General features: G+C 41.2%; 1 protein-coding gene across 1 annotated transcript in view; it reads right to left on the bottom strand.

The window, feature by feature from the left end:
• The window catches only part of LOC107716223 (E3 ubiquitin-protein ligase HUWE1-like), a 64896-nt gene extending 43058 nt beyond the window's left edge, over positions 1-21838 (bottom strand). Inside the window, exons 1-25 of the mRNA XM_016522604.1 lie at positions 21776-21838; positions 18935-18984; positions 17977-18046; positions 17786-17884; positions 17498-17704; positions 17238-17390; positions 16807-16869; positions 16026-16103; positions 15877-15924; positions 15585-15753; positions 15364-15464; positions 13518-13668; positions 13297-13424; positions 13065-13205; positions 12838-12943; positions 12167-12274; positions 11967-12068; positions 11787-11867; positions 10704-10810; positions 6233-6410; positions 6038-6129; positions 5704-5906; positions 5530-5587; positions 5157-5333; positions 4538-4783 (exon numbers count right to left, since the gene is read on the bottom strand). Coding sequence (XP_016378090.1) covers positions 4538-4783; positions 5157-5333; positions 5530-5587; positions 5704-5906; positions 6038-6129; positions 6233-6410; positions 10704-10810; positions 11787-11867; positions 11967-12068; positions 12167-12274; positions 12838-12943; positions 13065-13205; positions 13297-13424; positions 13518-13668; positions 15364-15464; positions 15585-15753; positions 15877-15924; positions 16026-16103; positions 16807-16869; positions 17238-17390; positions 17498-17704; positions 17786-17884; positions 17977-18021 — 2841 coding nt within the window. The 5' untranslated portion in view covers positions 18022-18046; positions 18935-18984; positions 21776-21838. The remainder of the gene's footprint in view (positions 1-4537; positions 4784-5156; positions 5334-5529; positions 5588-5703; positions 5907-6037; positions 6130-6232; positions 6411-10703; positions 10811-11786; positions 11868-11966; positions 12069-12166; positions 12275-12837; positions 12944-13064; positions 13206-13296; positions 13425-13517; positions 13669-15363; positions 15465-15584; positions 15754-15876; positions 15925-16025; positions 16104-16806; positions 16870-17237; positions 17391-17497; positions 17705-17785; positions 17885-17976; positions 18047-18934; positions 18985-21775) is intronic.
• Between the last annotated feature and the right edge of the window lie 677 nt (positions 21839-22515).

The following is a 22515-nucleotide window of genomic DNA, read 5'->3' as shown; positions in this document are numbered from 1 at the left end:
CCCCTTATCCGATTGCAATCCAATGACAGGCACGCACATTTTGAAGGACAAGACAGTAGCCAATAGGATGTATTTTGAATGTCCGGTAGTCCTCAAATAACATTATAGTCCCGTCTCGTCTTGTTAACGAAGACGCGGCATAAATTTCGTCATAGTTTTTAATCATCAGATATTAGTTTTAGCTCGTCAAAATAACATTATAGTCCCGTCTCGTCAACGAAGACGCGGCATAAATTTCTTCATAGTTTTTAATCATCAGATATTAGTTTTAGCTCGTCAACGTCTTTTGTTAGTCACAGATAAATTTTTCCTTAACGAATATTTTTCGTCGTCGACGAAATTAACACCATTTCAAAGGTTAGCAGGTCTGCACTCAGTCACATACATCTTTAACCACAGTGTTTGGTTTAGAGTATTTTTTTGCAATTTGCGATTTAAAATGCTATATATAAAACAAAAAAAACTCCAATACACTTTAAAACTCCAGTATACTTCTGTACACTGTAGAAAAACAGGGATTATCACGTCTACTTCAAATTTCTTTTGAGACAAGTATTATTTTTATGGATTGGCCATTATTTAGCGCTATAAATGCATGTAATATCCATTTCATTCATACTGGTAGCCTGAGGGCGCCCTCACAAAGAAACTCCACATATGCATCACAGAAGTTTTAGAACTGATGACTATTCAGGAAATCCTTAATATGGACAAAAGAATCCAGCTATTGCTGTAACTCAGCAATTTCCAAACTGGGGTGCGCAGACTGACCACCAGGGGTACACGAGAGAATGATTTTGATGATCTGCGTGCAAACATGCAGGCACATCCATCTCACTAAAAAAAGGGTAGGAAGTCATATGCTTTTTTATTTCTAACTGAAATTTGCCGTTTTCTAATATACAGTCAGGGCTTGACATTAACACCCGCCAAATGCAAGTGTGGATTTCAGCAGAGGCGGGTAATATGGTCACTCCCGCTTTGGTGGGTTGAATTTTATATACAGTAACAGAGCTTGACATTAATGCTTGTCCGGGACAAGAGGATTTTTTGAAGGGGCAAGTGAAAGAGAATTTTGCTTGCCCGACTAGACGACTAATCTGATTAAAACATCTAATTAGGGAAGCGCCGAAATTTCGGCAAGAATGATTCAAATTTTATTACATTTGGTGCATTTGGTGTTCACTTTCATATTTAAAAGTAGCATATCTTTGTATTTTTTCCAACATTTCATATTTGTAATGTACATTAAAAAAAAAAAAACTGATTTAAAACACCAAGCTCATAACATTACTTATGCTGTTGTAATTTTGCAGTGTAAATGCATTTATGCTACATTTCAGCTTCATTAAACTGTAATTGCATCTAAATGCCACTTCAGCTGCTTCTGTTTCTTCTGCAGTGGAAAGATCGGTATTGTTAATACTGATTTCATTTGATTGGTAACAGTCCTAAAGTGTCTTAATATATTAAGTGTAATTATTAATAAAATGTAAGAATTTGATATTGAAGATGACACATGCATTTAATACGTTTAGTGAAAAATGCCCTTTAAATAGGCAAAAAATTACCTGGAAATCAATTTAAATAAATTTTAGTATGCAGTAACTTTAGTCAAATAAAACCTAAATTCCCAACAACAGAATTGCCTATAGGATGTATTTTGAATGTCCGGTAGTCCTCAAATTAAATTATAGTCCCGTCTCGTCTTGTTAACGAAGACACAGCATAATTTTCGTCATAGTTTTTAATCATCAGATATTAGTTTTAGCTCGTCAACGTCTTTTGTTAGTCACAGATAAATTTTTCCTTAACGAATATTTTTCGTCGTCGACGAAATTAACACCATTTCAAAGGTTAGCAGGTCTGCACTCAGTCACATACATCTTTAACCACAGTGTTTGGTTTAGAGTATTTTTTTGCAATTTGCGATTTAAAATGCTATATATAAAACAAAAAAAACTCCAATACACTTTAAAACTCCAGTATACTTCTGTACACTGTAGAAAAACAGGGATTATCACGTCTACTTCAAATTTCTTTTGAGACAAGTATTATTTTTATGGATTGGCCATTATTTAGCGCTATAAATGCATGTAATATCCATTTCATTCATACTGGTAGCCTGAGGGCGCCCTCACAAAGAAACTCCACATATGCATCACAGAAGTTTTAGAACTGATGACTATTCAGGAAATCCTTAATATGGACAAAAGAATCCAGCTATTGCTGTAACTCAGCAATTTCCAAACTGGGGTGCGCAGACTGACCACCAGGGGTACACGAGAGAATGATTTTGATGATCTGCGTGCAAACATGCAGGCACATCCATCTCACTAAAAAAAGGGTAGGAAGTCATATGCTTTTTTATTTCTAACTGAAATTTGCCGTTTTCTAATATACAGTCAGGGCTTGACATTAACACCCGCCAAATGCAAGTGTGGATTTCAGCAGAGGCGGGTAATATGGTCACTCCCGCTTTGGTGGGTTGAATTTTATATACAGTAACAGAGCTTGACATTAATGCTTGTCCGGGACAAGAGGATTTTTTGAAGGGGCAAGTGAAAGAGAATTTTGCTTGCCCGACTAGACGACTAATCTGATTAAAACATCTAATTAGGGAAGCGCCGAAATTTCGGCAAGAATGATTCAAATTTTATTACATTTGGTGCATTTGGTGTTCACTTTCATATTTAAAAGTAGCATATCTTTGTATTTTTTCCAACATTTCATATTTGTAATGTACATAAAAAAAAAAAAAACTGATTTAAAACACCAAGCTCATAACATTACTTATGCTGTTGTAATTTTGCAGTGTAAATGCATTTATGCTACATTTCAGCTTCATTAAACTGTAATTGCATCTAAATGCCACTTCAGCTGCTTCTGTTTCTTCTGCAGTGGAAAGATCGGTATTGTTAATACTGATTTCATTTGATTGGTAACAGTCCTAAAGTGTCTTAATATATTAAGTGTAATTATTAATAAAATGTAAGAATTTGATATTGAAGATGACACATGCATTTAATACGTTTAGTGAAAAATGCCCTTTAAATAGGCAAAAAATTACCTGGAAATCAATTTAAATAAATTTTAGTATGCAGTAACTTTAGTCAAATAAAACCTAAATTCCCAACAACAGAATTGTGGCCAGTGAAAATGCTGAGTGGCTAGTAATTTTGGAAAACCACAGTGGCTGGTGAGCAAAAAAGTTTATGTCAAGCCTTGTATACAGTGAATATTTGTATTATTGCAGTTAAAAATGGGGTGTTCAAACGGAGTAAGGTGGTACGGGTGCTTGACACATCAAACACTATAAAGGGGTGCATGCTGCAAAAACTTTAGGAACCACTGCTTTAACTGAATAAAAAAAGAATATAGAACTGCTTTGAATTATGAAACATGAAGACAAACACTCGACTGACACACTATATAGTTTATCTGTGTTCTTCAAGCCATTTCGGGTATTTTCATAATAATTATGTACATTTATAATCCATTGCTAATCGACATAGCCCTTTTTACAGTATAAAATATATTTTATGCCTCATTCTGTGATAAGAAGCCACATCAGATCAGAAAATGAAGTCATTTCAAACAGTCGACTGATGTTGTGGAGTAAAAAACATGTTATAATGTTCTCTTTTGTTGGACAATAGGTATAAAAATGCTTCTCATTACAGGTCATTACAGTGGAAGCTGTTCGCTGGGTCTGGCTTTTTCAAATGCACGTTGTAAGCGGGGAGGCGTTTGCTCATCTCAGCATGTGAACTCACAGGCAAACAAACAGAGCCAATTCTGAGAGAAATAGAATGCACAGAAATGATTTAAACGCACAACCGATATAATGACTACTGTACTGTCCTCGCTTAAGAAATCAGTCAGATGGCGGAAGTGGAAGGGGGATCAAGCTGGATTTTGTTTTGCTGTCGATTTGCAGTCTCCTTTTAATAAGCTTTACGCATTTGTAAATACTCCCCGCTTGCTATTTGGGGAATGAACCCAGCGCTCTGATTGGATGAACTCTACTTTTTTTTGCTGTTGCTTGATTTGAGTACTGCGCATGGACGAGACGTCACCAGGTTTTTGCGTAGTTTAGAGTGACAAATCATACCAGCGTACTTTGAGGTCAAAAATGCGTACAGGTTGGCAGGTCTGGTAATTTAGTAAATGTAATGTTTAGATGAGTAGAGTGAATTTACGTTCCTCCTACCTTGCACCAGTTAACGTTTAGTCATTGTTTTAATTCTCTTTTCAAATGGTAAGCAATCCACTTAAACTGTTAACCCCCTTTTCTGCACATAATGTTTAATTACACACAGCCTGCAGAGACACATTCAGTACATTTGTTTTGTTGTCCCTCAAATTGCATATTGCTCGGATGACAACATTGGGCAGGATGTGGCATAACAATTTTGTAAATAATGGATAAATTTTTTTTTTCAAATTAACTGAAGCAATAATCAGCAGATTAAATGATTATCAAAATAATCATTAGATGCAGCCCTAATGAAAATACAGCTGCCTTTATGCATACCTGTCCAACTCTGCAGGTATGAACGAACATAAGGATGTAAGCATGTGCTGCTGTGAGGGCGTGCAGCAGTGGGGTGGCTCGTGCCGATAGTGTGGCGTCCGTAACATGGCCTGCGTTGGCCAGCTCTCTGAGCAGCACCGAGCCACCAGGAACCTCGATGGGCCGGTGAAGAGGCTCCAGAGCAGACAGTATTCTGTCCAACTGACACAGACCCTCCTGGAGAACTTTCGGCTCATGGGACAAAGTCTAAGACACAGTGAGAAAGTGAGGGGAGAAAACAACAAAACGAAACACTAAGGGTGCGTTCATACTTGTATAAAATGAAGTATTTGGTCCGTGTTGCGTTCATATTTCATTCGAACCACACCAGAGGGGCCGAGACCAATCTTTTTAGCGGTCTCGGTCCGCTTGTTTGGTGCGCACCAGGGTTCAGATGGCAGCATCCACACTTACTCAAACGAATCGCACTAACAGAGCAATCGCACCAGGGTTCGTTTTAATCGACCCAAACATGACAAGTGTGAACACACCCTAAATATCACAGCATCTAAAGCAAAATCCCTGACACGTATGATTAGGAGAAAATTCTGTATTTCCTACAGGTAGGTGTCAATCTTACCAGTATAGATTTGCAGACTCCTGCCACAGCTTGGCAGGCAGCAGAGGTGGGGAAGTCAATGGGCAGGTTGGGCAGCCCAAGGATCGACACCAGTGGTAGAAGTCCTTTCTGATTGACAAATTCCTGACAATGGTCATCTGTTGTGTTGTTACTAAGTATGGACTCCACAAATTTCATCTAAAAGGAAAGGCACATATTATAGTTCCAGTCCTTGGAGAGCAAACTCTCATCTAAATTTAGACTTTATGCATTTTCATAAACAGCCAATGAACTGTGTGAATGCAGTAAGATTAAGTCAGAATAGACAGTCTAAAAAATAATAAGGGGAAAAAAAGAATAAGATAAGATGCAAAGAATCTAGGTCTGCACGTACCACATTCAGAATGTAATCCATAAGAGGAATGGGGATTCGCTCCTCTGTTCCCACCACTCTGTAAAAATCATTAATTTGTTAAAAACGGTCTATTAATTAGATCTAAAACAATATAGATTTCTCAAACATGGTATTGAAAGCAAGGAACACTAGAAGCTATTTTGATGCACTAACTGCCTGTTGCTTTCTGGCTCCCCCTGCTGTTGGCTAAAGGTATGTAGAGCCTCTTCCTCCTCCTCATCCTCACTGGAGGCCTCCTCTGCAGCATGGTTCGCGCGAGCTGGAGGCACAGTGACGGTCCCATCTGCTTTCTGTATGGAGGGTTTCTGGCAGACGTATTCTGGCGATCGGCCTAAGTTGCAGATCTCCTCTAACAACTGTTAAAGGTCAAGTTAGTAATCAAATTCAAGGACTCCGAAAGAAAGAGGTGTTTAAGTATGCATATAGCACTGCAATAAAAGGGCATTTCTTAAGATGTGTCAAAATGTTCCAGCACTATCCACTTTACCTTGATGATGGCTGTTGTAGCGTCTGTTTTAAGTGTGGGCTGGTGCCGCATTAGCTCGTCGACAGCACTGCCCAAGTTAGAGGCGGTGTCCCCTGTTTCATAAAATCAAACTGCCTGTTAGAAACACATTCCTATTATCTGCAAACACAAGTCACTGACTGTGTGAAACAGGTACAACCTATAGGGGCCACTCACCTAGTGGGTCAGAACTGCGTCGACGGCGCATGGCTGGCAGGTAGTCTGGCGAGAGCAGCACCTTAAACAGCCGCTCAAAGGGCTGGCACTGCACAAATGAGTGCAGACCACGGGCATTCAGGCACAGGGCGCTGAAGACGTTAGGCAGGGAACCTAGCACCTCTCTGGTGGCAGGGACCTGCAGAAACAAAGGCATAAAAGAGGTCTAAAATGCGTCATGACATGAGTTGCTGGACTATCCAAGAGGGAGGGATACAGCAATGGAAAAACATTAGAGAAGTATTTGGTGGGGAAAAAGAGTCTAGCATGACTGAACAGGGGATGGTCAAAGACCTTGAAACAGAGAAAAGGAGTTCTGTTTCATTCCTACTGACCGCCAGAGGCAGTGTAAACACTATGGATTATCGGAGCAGCAGCTAGATAAGTCCAAAAAAAGTCACGTAGTGACGTATGCTGAGCCCTGGGGGGTTATAAACCACCATAGCTCAGCACTTTGCCTCTTTCGCTTTCTCGCCTGGTTGAGATAGGTTGAGTGATATATTCACGCTGTCGAGTGCAGCTTACTAGAGCAGCGAGATATCGTCCTCACAAGCTGTGTCAGCGCGCATCTACGCCACTCCAATGGATTTGGAGTATATTTAGCAGTGAGTTTTTGATTTGGTGAGTTTTTGATTTTCTACTTGAGTCCATATTGCTTCTCTCGGTGCTATCCGGTGGCTGGTGTTTTCCACGACAATAAGTTAACGGCCTCCCGTTGACTTAATCATCTGTTAACTATTCTGAGTGTTTTTCCTCAAATTTATGTTATACTCTGTGCCCTTCGGTTCGATCCGTCGGCCATTTTAGATATATTTTCCTTTTTTTCGTGAGATACTTGTTGGCATTACCTGTCGGCTCACCCGAGGGAATCGTATATATATACATATATATTTTTTTTTTTTATTTTTTTTTTTCCTGCATGTCTTCGTTGTTACCATCATCCCGCTTAACTTAAACCTTACGGTGCTATCCGAGGGTGTTATTAGCGAGTAACTATGGCTCACAGCTCGATTGCCACTGGTTTTCTACTGACTTGTAAGCTGTGCCCTAATAATCTTCTCCCGGATGACGGTCATGACATCTGCCCGTCGTGTTTGGGTGTCCAACATCTGAGAGGCTCTCACGGACCCGTGTCTGCACTCCAGCCTTTTACCTATGTCGGAACGACGGCTCCGTCTTGTTAAACGCTAATTCAACGGTGAAACTCGGGCAGTTGGATGTAGCCCCTTTGCGAACTCGGAAGCGCAAGGCGTCCGCGGCAGCCGGCGCTCCCCTCCCATCTAAGAAGAGGGCCACATCGCGAATATCTAAGAAGAGGGCCACATCGCGAAGTGATGAACATTCGCATGTTGAGGAAAATTCACTTTCTAAGACGGTTTCTGTACTTTCTTCAGAGATGGCAGAGTTGAAACGCCTGCTTCAGTCCTCTTCCGATGATACTTTGGCTGTACTTCGAATGGCAATTGCTCGTCTAGGACTTAATGGGTCACCAGTACAGTCTGCCCAAACAAATTTTTTTTTCAGACAGGACACAGCTGCGGCTTCTTTCGCCATGCCACAATGTAAAGATTTTGTGACTAAATTTTCAAATGCCCTCACTGGTTCTGGTCCGCCTAAGTGGCGCTCAAAGATTGCTCAGACGCTAGCATCTATGGCTGAAGCAGATTCCATAGAGGTGAGTCGTGCTCCGGAGATAGAGCAGCCTGTTGCAGCTTTGGTGGTGTCTCCTGACAAGGCACTATGAGGGAATGTGCGATGTCCCAGTGCTCAATGTGGTCGTACGGATTCCCTACTAAAAAAGGCATATGAGTCTGTTGCCTACATTACTCATGCGGAAAACACAATCTGCCAGTTACTTCTTGCTGCCACCAGTACGTTGGAGCCAGCAAATGTTGATCCCTCTATTTCACAGTTTCTGCAAACTGCTCTCTTGACAATGGGCCATGCGACCCACAAGCTAGGTAGTCTTACAGCCACGCTCCTGGCAGCCTGCCGCCAAGTGTGGCTTGCCCCAGGCTACCCGCGTGAGGACTGTAAGAAAACCTTGAGAGATCTTCCATATGTTCCCGGGCATCTTTTTGGTCCTAATGTTCCGGAACTGTTGGAAAAGAGGGTAAAGCTGTCTGAGGCCACTCGTCAGCTGATGCAGGTGCAGCGCAACTCTACCTTTAGGATGCCAGCAGTTCAGACCCATCATCACTATGCCAGGTAGTCTTACAGCCACGCTCCTGGCAGCCTGCCGCCAAGTGTGGCTTGCCCAAGCACGGCTACCCGAGGACTGTAAGAAAACCTTGAGAGGTCTTCCATTTGTTCCCGGGCATCTTTTTGGTCCTAATGTTCCGGAACTGTTGGAAAAGAGAGTAAAGCTGTCGGAGGCCACTCGTCAGCTGACGCAGGTGCAGCGCAACCCTACCTTTAGGATGCCAGCAGTTCAGACCAGTCATCACTATGCCACATCGGAGCAACATTTCCGCCGGCACGCTACACCTCAGTCACAATCGATACCCAACCCTAGTCACAACAGACGCATCCCTCACAGGGTGGGGGGGCAACGTGGAATCGGAGAGGTATTTGCGGGCGCTGGACACCGACCCAGGCCACAGAACATATCAATCTGCTGGAACTACGTGCCGTGTTCTTGGCTCTAAAGTATTTCATGCCAGTCCTGGCAGGCCGCCATGTTCTCGTTCGGTCCGACAATACCTCAACAGTGTTCCATCTGAACCACCAGGGCGGCACAAAATCTCGCAGGTCTCTACAGCTTACTCATGAGATCCTGACATGGTGTCAGCCGTGACTCGCTTCACTGAGGGCAGCTCATATTCCAGGAGTGTGCAACCAGACAGCAGACGCTCTTTCCAGGGATCAAGTACATCCAGGAGAATGGAGACTTCATCCAGATGTAGTGCAGGAGATCTGGCTACGATTTAGAAGAGCGGAAGTGGATTTGTTTGCTTCAGAGATGACAACTCACTGTTGTTTATGGTTCGCAAGGACGGAAGTATCCAGTCCCTTGGGCCAGGATGCACTGTCTCACGAATGGCCGAACTGCCTACTATATGCGTTCCCACCTATCCCTCTGTTATGGGAGACGTTATACAGGATCTCCCTGTACAGGCACAGAGTGCTACTCATGGCACCACGTTGGCCAGCCAGACCATGGTTTCCTTTGTTGCTGAGACTTTTGACAGGCAATCCGTGGAAACTTCCCCTCAGGAAGGACCTCCTCTCCCAGTTGGAGGCAAGGTTCTGGCATCCGGATCCAGCTCGTCTGCAGCTTTGGGTCTGGCCATTGGGTTAAATCCTTCTCTGGAGCATTGTGCCCCTGCAGTTATCCATACCATCTCTAACGCCAGGGCTTCTTCCACACGACAGATTTATGCTTCCCGTTGGAATCTTTTTTCTGCATGGTGAGGGGAGCGGGGGCTTGATCCTGCAACATGTGACATACCGAGCATCTTAAACTTTCTTCAACATTTACTGGAGGAGGGCAAGGCAGCTTCCATGTTGAAAGTGTACGTCGCTGCGATTGCTGCATATCATGCTTCAGTTGGTGGATCTTCTCTTGGATCTCACAGTCTTGTCTGCAGTTTTCTGAAGAGTGCACGACGTCTGAACCCTGCTCGGACTCCTCACTTCCCTGTGTGGGATCTGCCACTTGTGCTTACGTTCCTTTGCTCATCCCAGTTTGAGCCCTTGCAAAGCACTGACATTAAATGAATGTCCTTGAAGACTGTTTTTTTGTTGGCTATCGCGTCTGCGAAACGAGTCAGTGAGTTGCACGCGCTGTCTGTTAACGAATTGTGCTTGCGTTGGTTGACGGATGATTCCGGGGTGGTTCTACGACCCAATCCTTCTTTTCTTCCGAAAAGTCCTTCTTCCTCAGTTCATAATCCAGCACACTGAACTGGCCTCTTTTCAGACTTCTTCAGGGTCTGATTCAAGTACTCAACTTTTGTGTCCTGTGCGTGCTATGCGTGCCTTGAAGTGCTATGTGAGCTCTACTGCTCAATTTCGACAGTCAGACCAGATATTTGTCTGCTATGGTGGTGTGAAGAAAGGTGCTCCAAAGAACGCTAGTTACGCATGTAACTGTGGTTCTGTGAATTCCGGATGACCGCCAGAGTTCTTGGTCACTCGGAATGCGTGAGAAAGGCGTACCGAGGCAGAGTGCTGAGCTACGGTGGCTTATAACCCCCAGGGCTCAGCATAGGTCACTACGTGACTTTGTTGGTATATTCTCTCAACCTATCTAGCTGGCGCTGCGATAATCCATAGTGTTTACACTGCCTTTGGCGGTCATCCGGAATTCACAGAACCACAGTTACTTGCGAACTAGCGTTTTGAGCTCTGTGTGGGCTCAAAAATAGAAGTGAAAGAGAAAGGGAGATGGTACAGAGACAAAACAGGTATATTGTTAAGCCAGTCTCACGTCTTTGATGAGCAGTGCATGTAGCATGACATCGGTGAGACCATTGTCCTGCAGAGATGACAGTAGAGAGGGCTCCTGGAACACAAACACTGTCACCACCTCCGTCGCTGAAACAGAGCAAGAGAAAAAGAATTAGGAAAAAAAATACAAGGGTAGGCAAATAAACCAGTCAAGATTCAAACCAATTAACCCCTCAGCATTCCTGTAAAATTTGCCTAAACCACCTAAAAAGGCATACCCAAAGTAAATTGCATGCTGTTCTTGAACCATTTGGAGTATATGCATGGTTTTGGTCTCTTTTGAAAGGTGACGCTCTGAGGTTTGTTGCTAAACAGAACAAACCTCAGGAAGAATCACAGTAAGTCTTACTGGTATTGAGTAATAGAACTTTGAACTAGTGCTGGGCGGTATGACCAAAAATGTATATCACGGTATTACTACAGTGCAACAGTGAAAAGGGACCCCTTTCAAACAGTGTCGCGTTCCGAACGTTGTTTAAGCGACATACACCGGTATTGCGGTATTATAAAAATTCATATCATAACAAAAATAAACACCGGTATTCGGTATGAACCGGTATACCGCCCAGCACTACTTTGAACACACTGAAAAAGGGAGAAAAAACATTCCGCCTAAATTTTTTTTGTAAACAGATGCCTGCAGATGACTATAGCTGGGAGCCATTAGCTGGAATCTATTAGCTGGAAAACACAATGGGATCACAGCATGAAGCCTTGTTGGCGGTCTGACAAAGACACAGATAATACCTGCTGTGTTGATCGTGTGCAATCGAATCACAAGGATCTCAGCTTTCCAAAGATATGTGACATGTTTAGCTTTTATTTAAGTTGTTGAATGTCACGAAGTTAACTCTCAAAAACATGCAGTGTACCATAGGTGATACAGTGGAATGCTAACAGATTAATGCCACAATTTTCAAAGGGCCTTTTAACCATACTATTGTACAACTTTCTGCTCTTGTATGCAGAGGTGACCTTAAAGCCAGATCCACAAAAAGTTGTAAATAAAGAGTTTGGCTAATATTTCAGCAACACCAGAAGTACTGTTGTCTATATGCTTTACCCAAGAGAAACAGTGAGGGTCCATAATACTCTGCATTACTGATGATGTGTTTCAGAGAGGTAGGAAGGGACCCATCCATTACTATAAAGAGAGTGCAAAGGCAATGAATATAAGCAATTAAAAACGCTGTATTAACCACAATGTAAAAGTTAAAGCATCATTAAATGCAGAGTTTTATACCATGACGAATGCCGTCAGAGAATGCAGGGTCCTGAATGGCTTTTTTCAAAAAGTTCAACATAGATTTCAACAGAGCGGCCCTCTGAGGAATGCACTGCACTCCTGTTGGGAAAGAAGAAAATATGCATTACCAAACTGTCCACAGTTTCTCCTGTATTAATATGAAGGAGACGCCCTGATTTGCAAGTTACTTATTATACCTGCTCTGGGAGTGCTGGCTGCACTGCTTTGTGCCCGTGAATCTGCCTCTGCTCTGGAACCAGAAGAAGTGGATGGGCCAGGACTGCTCTCCATGGCAACCTCTGACACTACATTGACAAAAGCATTTTTTACTCACTTAATGTAGTTAGTACTCATGTCATTCCAAACCGTTACTTTCTTTCAAATGGCATCTAGCTTCAGAAGACTTTGGAATACATGTTCTTAGTCTTGCTTTGATGGGGTGACCCAGAGGGAAGCGACAGGAGTTTGTTGAATTTAATGCCAGATACAGTTTATTGTGTAACCAGAATACCAATAATAACCAGATTTTATAAATGATGCAGGATTTTTTAAATTAAGAACAGGCCTAAAATGAGGGATATAAAATATGCATTCTTACAACCAGCACCATAATTAGGGAAAGGTTAGGACGATTCTGGGGGCCCGGAGCAAACAGGGACGTGAACTATTTTGTGAGCCACAAAAACAAATCCACATATTATCATTACAAAACCCTAGTGTAAATGAGCTGAGTGTGTGGATACTATACATAGATTGGAATAAGGATAAACTAAATATAGTCACTACAAATATAGTCTAATATATACTAATATAAACTAATATAGTCAATATTGCCACATGCAGTAAACATAACAGAGATTGTACTAACTGTCCATATCTGTGTCCATGTCCTCTGTCTCAGTAGCTGTGCTGGGCCTCTGGATCTTTGGTTTGATTACAAAAGGGCACTCTTTCCTGGAGAGGTCAACCTCATGCTGCACAGAGAAACAATGGGGTCACATTCCGTCAACAAAAGGACAGAGGGCAAAAAGCTGAATAGTCTACACAGAAACAAGGGGCTGAATGAGTTGTACTGGGGGGGGGGGCTTTCAGTACCTCCAATCTGCAGATAAAGATTGAGAGGCCGCCGTGAGACTGAAAAGCAGCCATGTCCAGATTGGTGATGAGATCCACAACTCTTACTGCCCGTGTCACAAAGGTAATCTGGTCCTGCTCGTCCCCAAGGAACTTGATCACCTGATGTGGAAGTGGCACGGTTCACAATACATCCTCACATAACACCTTCTCTTTAAATGCTCCACAAATGAGGAAGCAGCGAAATACCAACCTTTAGCAATGCCTCCATCATACCACAAGATACGAGGGCCTCTCCACCTGCATCATAACTAGCCAGGTGGTAGAGGAAGGAGAAGAGGGCTGTGGCAAATTGGTGGGGATAGGGGTCCATCAGTGGGTCTGAAGCAAAAATAAGAACAGAATGTCACCAAACCTGAAACCTAAGAAAACTGCTCAAGTAAAGAAATTAGAGCTAAAAGTCTATCTCCTCACCGATCATGGCCTGGATGCAGTTGCGGACAAGCACAGGCAGAAATCCATGGTAGGAGGCCGTTCCTGTGCAGTCGATAATGTTGGAGAGTTTGGGAGTGCGCTCCAGGTGAACTATGGATGTCAACGTCCGCAAAGAGGCGGCCTTAATGTCCTGCAACAATACAATTGAGTAGGTAACAATTGAGGGTTCATAAAATCTAAAAGCACCTTTTCTGTTTGAGTAGTGCAATACTGACAATTCTTGACAATCACTCTAAAGAAAGCAACAAGTCCATATTAGGGATGGGTCACGATTCTCGAATATTCGATTAGTTGATTTAATTATAGAATATTGAATAGGCTGTGCGATTATTGTCTAAAAAAATCCCCATGTTCTCGGTGCTAATGCGGTGGTGACGCGTTCATGTAACCAGGGTGTGGCGCCGCGATAACGCACCTCGTCGACTCTTTTTTTCCATTTAAGTCTTTATTGCAAGCAATCCTGCGGTTCATAGAGAACTTTGTTTTCATATTTCTACAAGTGCATCTATTATTGCCTTGTTTATCTAAAAGTGATCTTTTCCTTGTTTTAAACCTAGCCAAAAAGCTATAGGCCTGTGTGTTGACTGTGAAACACAGTTGACTTTAATTATATGCATTTATGGTGTAATTACTACATTTCCGTGTCAATCCATGTTCATTTTTACCGCGAACAATGCGCTGTCACTTTAATTCAGCGCGTGCAGCACACATAGGGTTGGGTACCGAAACCCGGTACCAATATGGCACTGGTACCTATGTAACCGGTATGTACTAGAACAGAATCTGAACACAGATTTCGGTGCCTCATTTTGGTGCCATGCCTGAGCAATCGATTGAAATATTTGTCCTCTGGTTCTCCGAAACGGACATAAGAAGCATCATCACTGGCACCGCACGTGAAAAATAATTTCCCGACTGAGAAAATGCATGTGAACTCAAGTCTGAAAGCGCAGCAAATACTCCAGCATGGTCTTGTCAGTCATCTCTCCTTATTCTCGACCAGTGATCAGTCAGATCTGACTCCTGCACTTCAAAACATTTATGTTGTTTACTCAGTTACAGATATAATAGCCATGCCTTTGTCCATATAAAGAATTTCCTGGAGGGTCATGAGTTCTCTACTTCTGTGACTGGATATGTGGATTTTCTGTGCGAGGGCGCCCTCTGGCGTCCAGTATGAATGAAACAGACATCATGTGTTTATAGTGCTAATGGCCAATCCATCATTTTTTGGGGGGAATTTTTATTTATTTGTTTTTTAATAAGTATCGATTTGGCACCGGTATCGAAAAAAAAAAAACGATACCCAACCCTAGCAGCACAGCAAAAATAGACTCGATGCGAAAACGATCGCTGCACTGCTGCAGATGCACCGCTGCTGGAACGCACTGGCGGACTTTTTTCTTTTTTTTTTTTTATTGCTATTAATGTTCATGCTCCTTTTTTAAATGTATATGCCCTAGCCTTATGAGCAGTTGATTTATGCTAATCGACGGACTGTTATGTTAATAAGTGCCGTCATTCGGTTATGTTTATTATATTAATATGTTTCAGCGTTACAATCATGGCTTGAGTAAAGACAGCCTATTCCCTAATGAATGAAACAGTTTGTTATCATACAGATTGAAAGCGTGAATGTCTCTCTCCCTTTCTCTCTCTGTTTATGGGTGTGTAGCCTATACATGCGTGCGTGCATGCGGGGGAGGGGTGCGATTAATCGATTAATACCCAGCGATCATCGAATATTATTTTTGCTTGAAATGCCCGTCCCTAGTACATATATACCATATAGTGCTAGAAATAAAGATTAATAATTGCTACCCACCACCAACTGTTTGTCTGTGATCTGAAGTACATCCACTAGCTCCTCTATAAGCCCATTGTAGAGTATGCTATTGGCTGACTCCTGGAGGGCGTTGGAATACACTGCAAAAAAATAACCACACATAACATCAACCTCACCAGACAGAAAGCGAGAACCTAGTACTGTTTCATGAAAATAAATACCTGTACTTATTTTGGTCAGTACCAGAGGAGTTAACTCACCGAGTATGGAGATGGCATGCAGCCTGGCTTGCACAGCCTGCAGTCTCCTCTTGTGGTTGGAGAAGCCATGAGCCAGGCGAATGTGTGTGAAAAGCAATATTTGTTTGTCTTTAGTGATGTTGTACATAGCCGTCAGAGACTCCATGATCTCTGAGGGGCTCTCGGAAATCTGAGGGCACACCGGGGAAAAGCAAAAATCAGATTCAAGTGTAATCAATAGGTATTAAAGGTCTATGCGTTTCCATTAACTGTTCCACAAGGACAGCAAATGAAAACAACTAGGGGAACTCACCTTATCAAGTTGTTCGATATGAATGTAGTGTAGCGTATTACTGCTCGACTGCAAAAAGGTACAACAAAGGTTAAATACAAAGAAATGAATTGTTTGCTTAAAAAAAGAGCAATATTTTAACGAGAATGGCAAAATAAAGGCAAGCATACCTTTTTCTCCACTTTGACATCAGAGCTGGGTTCTGCATAGAACTCAAAGTGCAATGTGGTGGCACTCGGTGGATATTTCTGCATAACACAAATATACACACATCAGAAAATAAAATAAAAAAACTTGCAAATTGCAGGACTAAACAAGGAGGGCCTGGTTAGTACTTGTCCTGTCAATTTTTCACTTGCCCACCAAAGATATGATAAATAGACATTTTAGTAACATTTAAATGTGCCATAAAATTATTTTTATTTAATTACAAGTTTTCTTTACAAAAAAAAGTGAATAAACCTCTGTAAAAGCAATACATTATTAAAGGCACTTTAAAACAATACTATAGATTGTGATATTACCGATTTAATATTTTACTTAATATTTACCATTTCAGAACTGAATTTTGTATAATATCCAACTGATTATAACCAACACTCCTTTTAATTACTTTACCTTAGAGACATTTTAATCCAAGAAAATTATAACTCCTAAAATGTAACTGTTATGAATTAGAAAGTCACAAAAGTTTGCATTAAATACATACATGATTGTGGACATGGGATTTAGTAACAATGCAACACTGGTCCGATAGGGCAAGTTAGGGTTTTGCCAACTGGCCCAAAATATTCTCAACCTAGCCCTCACCCATCCCTACTACTTAACCATGAATAACTTAATGGCACTCACACACAACTCAAAATGTATCAGCTCACTGCTGCAAATATAGCATTTTTTTCTCTTTTCAAAGTGACATAGTATAACATGTAGTAGAACAAAACAGCATACCGACATCGGCAGATCTCTGCAACACTCTGCAAGACCAAATCCATTCTCTTTCCCACCCCAGCTCTAGGACAGCGGAAATAAAAGAGTCAGGAAAATGTGTAGGATGAAAGATAACAAGCAACAGCCTTGAAATGTCACCATGAAAGCACCTGTCTGTACAAAACCAGGTCATCACGGTGCTTTGGTTAGACTGATACTAAACAACTAAAACTAATTTCAACAAGGATTCAAAAGTTCACACTAGAATCAAAGATGCAAGTCATGGATTAAACTTTTAAAATTGTCAAAGGTGTTTGTAAAACACTGCATGCTGCTGCTGCAGCATTAGCCACATATATGCTTTCAGACTTGGCATTTCAATCTTCTAGACTTCAGCAATCAAAACTGAGAAAATAAATATGATGATGAGACTAAAAGTAAAGCTTTCATACCTCAGCCAGATGTTGCAGACGGGCGAGCAGTGGGCTCCTCTTATCTGAGCCCAGTCTGGTGATGTAGTTGGAACGTTTGCTGAACACATACAGGAGATTCAGCACAGACAGAACCACCTGCATGTCACATGATGCTAGAAGGGTGGTCAAGTGCTACAGACACAAAAAAAGAGAACAGCAAATGCTCAAAATCAACTCATGACAAACCATTTAAGGCTAACAGAAGTAGGTTTTGTTGTATCGGTCCAGAGTTGTGGTACCTCTATAGAGCTGTACAGGTGTCTTGAAAAACTGTATTCGATTAACAGCGCGGTGAAGTTGAGCACCGCCAGCAATAAGGCTTTTAGCTGCCCATTCTCTGGCCGGTCGCACACCAACAACCACGACATATTCTCCACCGTCTGCCCTGCATCACAGAGGATGCCATCGAAACGGTCCAGCAGGTCTACCCAATGATACAACTCACACTGTGAAGAAAAACAGGTCATCATTAGAGATCTGAACATGCATATTAAACACAATATGATGCTAGAGGTGTTGCCATATACCTTGCCAATGTTCCAGGTCTTGATTTGCTGCAGTTCCAGCAACAGCTGTTCATCGCTGCATCCTTTCAGCTTCTCTATGAGAGTCCTGCAGTCAGCAGGCTGGAAGAGGAGTGCAAAAACATGTCAACCATGAGGAAACATGCGCTCACAAACTCAAATACTCCAAATGCACAGAAATCCTGTTTACTGACCGCTTCAGTGGGGGTTTTCTTCAATTTGCTTCTGTCAACCTTCATGGTCACTAATTTCTACACTCGATTCCTACAAAGAACACATCAAATCATGAGAGAGAAGCTCAGTCAAATGAACAGTGAATAATACTCATCTACATGCCACCATATGATATTTAAGCTTAGCGCTGCCACAGTATCACATGAAAAAAGGAATTTTCACACTTAAAAAGTTAACCCTGGCTCATTCTAAACCTGGGTAAACAAAATCCTAGGTTACCTTGTTTTATGTTTTACACATACTCATACTTTACCCGAAGTTAAAAGTTCATTCTGTGTTTTCATAACATGACATTTCACACTGTACATTCCTAAACCCTGTATTTATGTACTTATTAGCAATGTGTGTCACCGATTAGACGAAAACAGCAGACAACCTGTTTACATAAATCACGCATTGTGAATCCTCAAATTATATATTGCCGACTGTACTATCTACTGTAAGTTTTTCCTGAATGGACTTTTCAGAATATAAAAGATTGAAATGCACTCTTTGACACACTGACACATTTTCTGTCACCATTTGACATTTCCCCCACCGACAAACTACTGTTTATACAACACACAGTGTTTTTCTGTGACTGTCTAAAGCATGTGAGGCACGAGATGTTTGTTGCTAAGCATGTAACCGTAACATTCTAACACCACAACAGTTCACACTGCACAAGTTTGGCACCACAAAAGTGGCCCCTTCCCTGCTCCTAAATAAGTGTGAAACACACCTTTACCTAGGGTTAAGTGGGGTTTAGAATGCAGATAACCCAGGGTTAAGCGCAGTGTGAAAAGCCCTTATGAGGTGTACTTTTTGAATCATATAAGAACAATTACATACTCAAGAATAATCAAGGATCCAAATGTAGGCCGAAATAACAGCCCCATGTTCAAGCAGATAACCTTTCAAATTAATCAAAGAACTTACGGTATATGATTTGGCAATTCCAACTTAATGGCATTTTTCATGTGCAAATCCTAAAGTAAAAAAGATAAATGAAAGTGAAACAATTCCCAAGAATGAACATAAGAAGTTTTGTGATATTGCTGCCAAAAACACAAACTCTCAGAAGGCATTAATGTAAAACTCTATATGTCAAAAAACTATTTCTTCTAAATGGTCACAAACAATCCCATACTAATTAGCTGTAGAATAAAAATCAAGGTCGGTGGAAAGAAAACAGAAGTCTGAGAGCAAGCCAACAGTGAAAAGCAACCCACACTGGTTCAGATATGGGGCACAGATAATCCCATCTCACAAACACGTCCTTACTGAATTCAACCCAATAATTTGCTCTTTCTGAAACAAGAGGCTGTTAATGTAGCGTTCTTAGAAAGGTAATCACTCCTTCTGAGAAACAAAACTCATTTAGGACCTTGAACCCGGTCAAAGAGAAGCACCAGCCGGTGATCAAGGAACCTGACATGGAAAAATGAGCAAGCACATTTCACAAAAACTTTATCTAGTTAAGCCATTCAAACGTAAGCGTAATTACTAAAGAAATACGTTAATTCCGTTCTTGACAGAGAACCAAACTGTGCTGTAACGTTAGTCGAGAAAACAACACAGCAGTTAGTTGCCGAATACCGAAAATTACAATGACATTAGCTAACCAGAGCTTTCACCATAAACGAAACTATAACACCGTAAACAAACAAATTTAAGTACAATTGAAAGTAACACAGCCACTCTGGAAATAAATCAATAACTCGACATGTCAATTTCATTAACTATTTCTAACGAAAACAAGACAGCAAACGCAGTTCAATTTGAGGAAAAGGCAGCTAACATGCTAGCTAGTTTTTTCCGTGCTAACGAGCTACCTTAGTCAGCAAGCTAAGTTTTGCTGTTAAACATAGTCACGTCATTCCTATTAAATGCCGCAAACAAAACACAATGATCGCCAGTTTTTTAATAAACTGTAAAGGAATTACCGTAAACGGACTGTGGGGAAATTTGACCGTTAGCAGCTCGCGAGCTACGAGGCGCTAAGCATATAATTCCCCTCAACATGTCAACACAAACCCGCAATCCCTCAACTCACTGTTAAAATCTCATCCAAAATCCCTCTTTTCCAACAAACTCTCACCAAATCCTTAATATAACGCTCGACTGTGGCGGAATACGTCAGGAGCGAAGCTACACAGGTCCATATTTTTCCTCCAAGCTGCACACATACCCTGGTCTAATCTAGAGCCCGGCTCAGGCGGGCCTGCTCCAGCAAACCCGCTGCCTCCCCTCAGAACTCTAGCTCACAAAAACGGAGTCCGTCAAAGCGCTTACACGCCGACACACACGTAACGTACCGTAACGTATTATATTATCACACATTTTCAGCAAGCGCTTCGTCTCGATGAACTGTGGCCGGTGAAGCGTGCGCGGTGGCGACTGATGAGATGCTCGTGCATGCGTTGGTTTGCTTGGTTAGCTTAGAAACGCAGAATATCTCGCTGAATCATTCCCCGCTGAATCATTCCCCACTCGGGCCTACCATAACACTGACTTCCAGTGGACGGCTCAATTTCTCACTTTTTACTGCTGCACTTCTGCGTAGCTGCATTTGGGGCGAACGTAGCGTGTCACACATGATGCTCAAGTCTACTTTATCAAATAAAAAATACATTTATCTGAAATAATACTTATAAGTATTAAATATTGAAGGATAAAGTTGAGATATGGAATTAATCAGCCTAACATTAAAGTTCATACATTTTGCAGTCAATCAGTCTGGATATTTTGTGTTAATGCACTACATTAAGAAATAATGAACCATGTGAAGAAATGGTATGAAATATATATTTACCAAATATAAATTATATTAATTCTAATATTGTTTAACTTAATAAATAACTTGAAACTGAATTGATTAAACTTATGGAATGACTATTATTTTCTCATTCATTGTACACAGTTGTTATACTCTAGTCTATACTCTAGTTTGGAATTAACAGGTTTCATCCCTGTCATCAGCAACAGTTTAAACCATAATACATGATGTTTGGGGGTCACTTTACATCAGTTAGGGTTAGTTTGGTTACACTGACCCATATTATCCATCAGCAGTAATCTCTATAATAGATCATATGAGACAAATTTCTGGGGGTGCATTGGGGAATGTAAACAGTTCTTTACATTATAACTGGACAACATAACAGATTACTGAAGATGGAAATATGTAAACGCCTACAGGCCAAGATAAGAGGAATTTAGGTGTCAAGATTTGCTGGACTTGACGACTCAGCATATTTCTGGGTATGAGCATCCATCCAGAGAACACAATGTTTGAAGCCTAATTCTAAAGCCGTGAGGACTGAAAATGCATAAATTGTACTAAAAAATCGAATTGTGCAGCTAATTTATCACATAGGCACATGCTATCACATTCACATGCTCTTTTCGTCGTGATCCCCTGACAGAAGCATATATGAGTGTTATCCGCCAATTCCACGTAATTTTCACTCACGCACGTGTATTATATTTCATTTTAGAGATTCTGCCTAAGCAAAAATAGATTTTGTACGTTAAATAGATTTCAGTCTACGCACGCGCGCGTGCATACAACACACCACAATGCTCGTCAGTCCGACTGCAAATTAAAAATGGCGGTTTATATTAGCAAAGTGTCTGGTCTTTCCATCCAAAACGCTTATTTTAATGACAGCATACGCGTACAATTTGCAAGAAAAACCGTCTGATTGTGTTAACGGTCAAGTAGAGTCAGCCACAGACGTCTACGCCGAACAGACAAAGACTAATCTGAGCTCTTACCTCGGTTGCGCCTCAACATAATTTCTCCATTTTACAGCAGCGAGTGGGGATGTTAATCTCGCGATATTTCATTTGGCTTCCTCTGCTCCAATAGTAACCTGCTGTAGTCACGCAGACCAGCCCCTTCAGTGATATGCTCCTAGACAGGCGAAATTAATCATACAAAATATGACCAGTATTCAGTGTAATAAAATGTATTTCTGTATGATAATCCATTTTCGGTCTCTTGAAACTTCAGATACTCAAAAAGCACTGTCAAATAATAAAAACAGGTGCAACAAACAAGATCAAATAATACAAGTGATTAAATTGGCTTTAAGATGACTACACCTTGAATCACAAATGGCAAAAGCGGTTGCCACCATAATGTCAAATATTCCCAAAACTGTCTTGCACGTGCTTTAGAGGCATAATTCTCAAATTTTCTCAATAACTCTAAGGTCTAAGTTGATATTTTAGTTTCCCAAAACAGTGAATGCCCCTCTTGTATTTCTGCTAAAATTATAACAAAAGCATGAGCTTGTTTTCAGACTTTTTACTAGGCCTACCAGACACTAGATCTGTTTATAACTAATCACGATTAATTTCAAGAATTTGCCAATACCACCAGTTTACTGACAGTTGTTTATGGGACGAATTTAATTTTTTTTTAATTTGCCAGATTTTCATGCTGCAGTGAAAAGGTGCATGTAATATTTCATATTTTTCTCCAAAGTAAAAAAAAAATAAAATAAAAAAGA

The sequence above is a fragment of the Sinocyclocheilus rhinocerous genome, unplaced genomic scaffold (genome assembly GCF_001515625.1).
Source record: "Sinocyclocheilus rhinocerous isolate Xijiao unplaced genomic scaffold, SAMN03320098_v1.1 scaffold148, whole genome shotgun sequence".
NCBI classification, from domain to species: Eukaryota; Metazoa; Chordata; class Actinopteri; order Cypriniformes; family Cyprinidae; genus Sinocyclocheilus; species Sinocyclocheilus rhinocerous.
The sequence above is the reverse complement of the archived record's forward strand: the minus strand, read 5'-3'. Positions and strand labels throughout refer to the sequence as shown.